This window comes from Lactuca saligna, chromosome 6, assembly GCF_052625555.1.
Source record: "Lactuca saligna cultivar CGN05327 chromosome 6, ASM5262555v1, whole genome shotgun sequence".
NCBI classification, from domain to species: Eukaryota; Viridiplantae; Streptophyta; class Magnoliopsida; order Asterales; family Asteraceae; genus Lactuca; species Lactuca saligna.
Genome location: NC_136422.1, coordinates 148,042,270 through 148,047,268, shown reverse-complemented (window position 1 = coordinate 148,047,268; position 4,999 = coordinate 148,042,270). Strand labels below are relative to the sequence as shown.

At 34.9% G+C, this 4,999-nt stretch overlaps 1 protein-coding gene across 1 annotated transcript; it reads left to right on the top strand.

The window, feature by feature from the left end:
- The first annotated feature begins 1,050 nt into the window (after positions 1-1,050).
- LOC145001219 (small heat shock protein, chloroplastic-like) lies at positions 1,051-2,074 on the top strand. The gene is made up of 2 exons (XM_078960575.1): positions 1,051-1,429; positions 1,592-2,074. Exons 1-2 carry the CDS (start codon positions 1,207-1,209, stop codon positions 1,996-1,998), a joined length of 630 nt encoding a protein of 209 aa, XP_078816701.1. The 5' UTR covers positions 1,051-1,206; the 3' UTR covers positions 1,999-2,074.
- Positions 2,075-4,999: the final 2,925 nt, after the last annotated feature.

Sequence of the window (4,999 nt, the reverse complement as noted above, 5' to 3'; positions counted from 1 at the left end):
ATCTGAAGTGTAACTACAAGCACACTCACAAAACCTGATTATAACTTGACAAACTCATAAAAGGGTAGAAAATAGCCCCAAAACAAGATCTAAGAGGTAGATGGTCAAGGTTCAATCTTTTTACCCTGAATGAACTAAAAATGAAGCAAAACCTTTGGATTTGCTACCTTCCACTTGAACTCCCACGCTTTCTTATTCTCTTCCAACTTCAAATGCATACAAAGTCACCAACAAACTCAAGAACACTCAACAGAGGCTTAGGATTCGAGTTAGGGCTTTCACTGGGTTGGGAGGAAAAATGGAGGTTGGGTTGGGGCGTTATAAGTTGTTTAAATAGGGTGCAAACACTAAATATTAGGGTTTCATCCCGACAATCCTACTCGTCGAGTTGGTCTCCCAACTCATCGAGTAGGTCACTTATCCCACCGATCCACAGTCGAGTCTACTGGACGAGTTGGCCCTCTAACTCGCCGAGTCTAGAGCAAACCATGAGTTTACTTTAATTAAAATACGTACCAGGAACCGAGTGTTACATTAGTCCCTTAAAAAACATAGAAATAAATTAGGGACTAAACGTGTCAACCCTAAAAAGTTTGTGGGTTATATGTGTCATTTTTCCTTTTAAAAATTTTCAAATACATCTCTTAATTAATTATAGAAACATATAATCTTACATATTTTTTTTATGTAATTTTATATATTTCAGCTAGTTTTTCAGTTAGTTTTACTAAACGTTATTTTTTTATCAGCTATCTTTTTATTTAACAACTAGCTTTTCAGCTATTATCTAGCTAATTTATCAGCTTCCTTTTTATTTAACAGCTAGTTTTTTAGCTATCAACTAGTTCGCCAAACATAATCTAAGTCAAGTAACATACATTAAGTATTTTTGATTAAAGGTTGTTATAATCTTTAAATCCACGTTATTCATAGAATGTATGTGATATATATTTAGGAAATATCTTTTACGTGATGATCAAGAAAATATTATATACCCTATTCCAGTGGATAAATATTAAACATCATTATCTAGAAGTTTCGTTACTTGTCTATAGCCTTCCGATTTCCGAAAATCCTTTATCGACTACAAAAACCCTTCTTTCTCCCCTAACATCTCCACATAATCTAACAACTTTCAACAAGCTACACCGCTAATACCAGCCTTATCGCTGTAACCACGGACGTTAGCATAAGACCACCGCAGGAATGGCTACTACCCTAATTCTCAAGCGAAGCACCGCCGCATCTTCTCACTATACCAAGATCTTTAAATCTATTCGCTCCGTCTCCGCTATTCCCTCCGTCCAACGCTCCTTTAACACTAATGCTTCTCAGGTGTCCGCTTATGAAGATTTCCACCGCAGTATCGATGAGGATCGCTCGTCTGGTTCCTCTGGTTTTCGCCGCCGTGACAATGATTTTTTCTCAGGTGAGTTCCATGTTTCAAGTATTGTTTTTCGTTTGACACTCATATTTATTTGTTTTCATACGTATTTGATTTGTGTTCTCTGTATTAACCTTCTGAAGTCGTGAGAATTCCTATAATGAAGTCTCTTGTCTCTAATAACTTCCAATATGTTCTTCGATTCAGTTTTTCCAGCGAGAAGCTTGAGCGAGATCTTTAACATGATGGACCAATTCATTGACACTCCATTCATCTCAGCCTCTCGCGGACGAGGATTAGGAGGAAGGCGAGGATGGTATGCAAAGGAAGACGAAAACACTATGAATCTCCGATTCGACATGCCAGGTCTGGACAAGGAGAACGTCAAGGTCTCCGTTGAGCAAAACACATTAATTATCAAAGCGGAGGAGGAGAAAGATTCTGAGGATGATGAAGAGGCGCGGCGGAGGTACTCTTCCAGGATTGATCTGCCGACGGATGTGTACATTCTGGAGGAAATCAAGGCGGAGATGAAGAATGGTGTGTTGAAAGTTGTGCTTCCGAAGGTGAAAACGGAGGAAAGGAAGGATGTGTTTCAGGTCCAAGTAGAGTGAATACCTTGAAGAAAAGATGTTAAGATAGAGATTGAATTAGATAATTTTGGAGTGATAAATATTTTCTTTGTTTTCAGGATTCTGTTTTTTCTATATTATCTTTTATTTTTTTTTTATATGTATCGGTGATTTTGGATTTAATAAAAGCCGATATATTTTGCCAAATTCACAGCGAACTGATTTTGCAAAATTTACTTGGAATTAGAGCCAATATGTATAAAAAACCCAAACCCTAAACAATGTCGGTATTTTATATTTTACCATGTGACATGTTATAGCTTTTTTTTTATCTGTGAGGTACTTTTTTGTAATTTGGGATTATTTTATGAATGCTAGCGTCATATGCTTTCGGGATATCCAGAAGTTATTTTTCCCATCTCTTAGAATATTTCTCTCTATCGCTACCTTTACCATAACAAGTGTATCAGAGCAAGGCCGATCATACCGGATACAATCATGACATGCAGTCAAGAGCTCGATAAATCTATCAAAGATCATGTCAGACAAGGCCATTGCAGACATTCAAGCAACCCTGGCAGCCTTGATGAAGCAATATTAGTAATCACTGACCTGTAATATTTTATTAGAAGGATTACTCGTACTTCAAGCCGATACATCTAATAGAAAAAAAAAAAAAAACGAACCGAGTATGAAGAGTCTTTTTTTCCCTTGCGTTGCGTGAGTCGATTACTCGATTATACGTATTCGGTTCTAGTCGACTATCCTAATTCATACCGAAAAAACCAAATACAATTACATATTCGGTTCTATCGACATCCACAGTTAATCATCCGATTGTTTTTTTGATCGACAATTGGCAATTTCAGCATACGCAATTGATATCGACGCCAACTTCTTGATCATCCGATTGTTTTTTCAAGATCGACGACGACAATTGGCAATTTCATCCGATTGTTTTTTCAAGTTCTTTATGCCGACAGCTTTGCCTTTGATCGAGATTAGGTTTTGATCAACTTCCTTGCTTCAAACTTCTGTGATTCGTCTCCTCATATTGTTTTCTAGTTTATACTGTGATTAAGTTCCATTCAATTCATGGAAAATTGGGTTCCAAATCAAGAAACACAAGTAAGTATTTGTATCTTAATCTATTATTCAATGTCTCAATCTTTCAAAGTGTTATTATGTATGTTACTCATTGAAAATTGGATGTGATAATCTACTACTTAATCTTTCAATGTGATATTAACAGTTAACTTTTTTTTTTCTATAAGTCCAAGCAATGGGGACTTTGATCTTGAATGAGCACCTTGCATAAGAGAATTTAATGAAAATAACCATATATGCTCTTTTACTTGTGTCATTCCATATTGATGAATTTATTTAAATGCTATTATGCTTTAGATATATGATGCATCTATTTTGTTATTATGTTTTAGATTGATGATGAAGATGTGTTTGTTGATAACACATAAGTTGAAGGAACAACAAGTCAAGCAACAAACCCGAAGAAAAGGAAATATACCCAAAGGGTGGCTTGTTGGAACGACTATGATGTAGTTCATATTGACAAAGTTAGACATAGCAAATGCAAAAAATGTGGAACTTTGCTCAAAACCGAATCCGACGCAAACGGTACGTCTAGTATGATTAAACATACGGAAAGATGTAAAATGAACCCAAAAAATTAAAAAAAAAAAAAAAAAAAAAAACTAGAAAACCAAACCACTTTAAATTTCAAAAAAAAAAAAAAAAAAAAAAACGGAGAGAATAGTATTGGGACTTGGAAGCATGATGAGAAAAGAATAAAAAAAGTTTTGTTAAACTTATTGGTAGTTGGAGAATTACCGTTCAAGTTTGTAGAGAACGAATCATTTATTGAGTATACAAATGCATTGAACGAGAAAGTAATTTTGACATGTAGAACCACAATTTCAAATAGAGTTACCGATTACTTTCTTGAAAAAAGGGCTAAGTTATTTAAGTTCTTTAATAATCTCCTAAGTAATGTGCATTTGACGACCGATTGTTGGACAAGCTCATGTCAAAGGTCGAGCTATATGGTGGTCACGGCCCACTTTATTGATGAAGATTGGGTCATGCATAAAAGAATTATCAACTTTAAATCTCTAGATAGTCATAAGGGAGAAGACATTAGGCGCATGTTGTTGACTTGTCTTCAAGAGTGGGGTATCAATAACGTAATGACCATAACCGTTGACAATGCTAGTGCAAATGACAAAGCAATCGAAATTCTAATGAAAAAGCTATCGAACTTGTACGATGGGGGGAAACAATTACACGTAAGGTGTATGACCCACATCCTTAACCTAATTGTTAGGGATGGGTTTGATCAACTCTAATCTAGTATCAAGTGCATGCAAAAGGCCGTTAAATACATTAGGAATTCTACACAACGGATTCAAAGGTTCAAAGAATGCATGAAAGAGCTAAATGTGGAATCCAAAAAGTTTTTGTGCAATGATAGCCCAACTCAATGGAACTCCACATATGAGTTATTGAAGATTGCGGTGGAGTGGAAGAAGGTTTTTGGCATGTTTGAAGTCAAAGGTAATTTCATATTCCATTCCATTGGTTTTTTTTTTTTTTTTTTTTTTTTTTTTTTTTTTTTTTTTAATTTTATATTTCAGCATTTTTAGCCAACGTTGAAGAGTCATAACATGTTCGTTATTTGTCCGATTAGGCTGATTTTTTTCCCATCTTGTAGTTTACAATTTGTACTATAGTTTACACTATTTATACGTGTTGTTTGGTTGTATATTCAGTGAGTTATAGGCCTCTAAACATTGGATATTAAATATGAGTTTTTCTGTTTCAGCATTTTTCCAAAATTTTAGCCAACTTTGAAGAGTCATAATGTCTTCATTATTTGTCCGATTAGTCTGATTTTTTTTGCAGCTTGTAGTTTACAATTTGTACTACAGTTTACACTATTTATACGCGTTATTTGGTTGTATATTCAGTGAGTTATAGGCCTCTAAACATTGGATATTAAATCTGAGTTTTTCTGTTTTAGCATTTT

Bases quoted from the DNA above. Each gene is read 5' to 3' on its own strand.
- LOC145001219 (XM_078960575.1), top strand. From the start codon at position 1,207: ATGGCTACTACCCTAATTCTCAAGCGAAGCACCGCCGCATCTTCTCAC. The intron at 1,430-1,591 runs GTGAGTTCCATG...TCTTCGATTCAG, and splicing joins TGACAATGATTTTTTCTCAG to TTTTTCCAGCGAGAAGCTTG.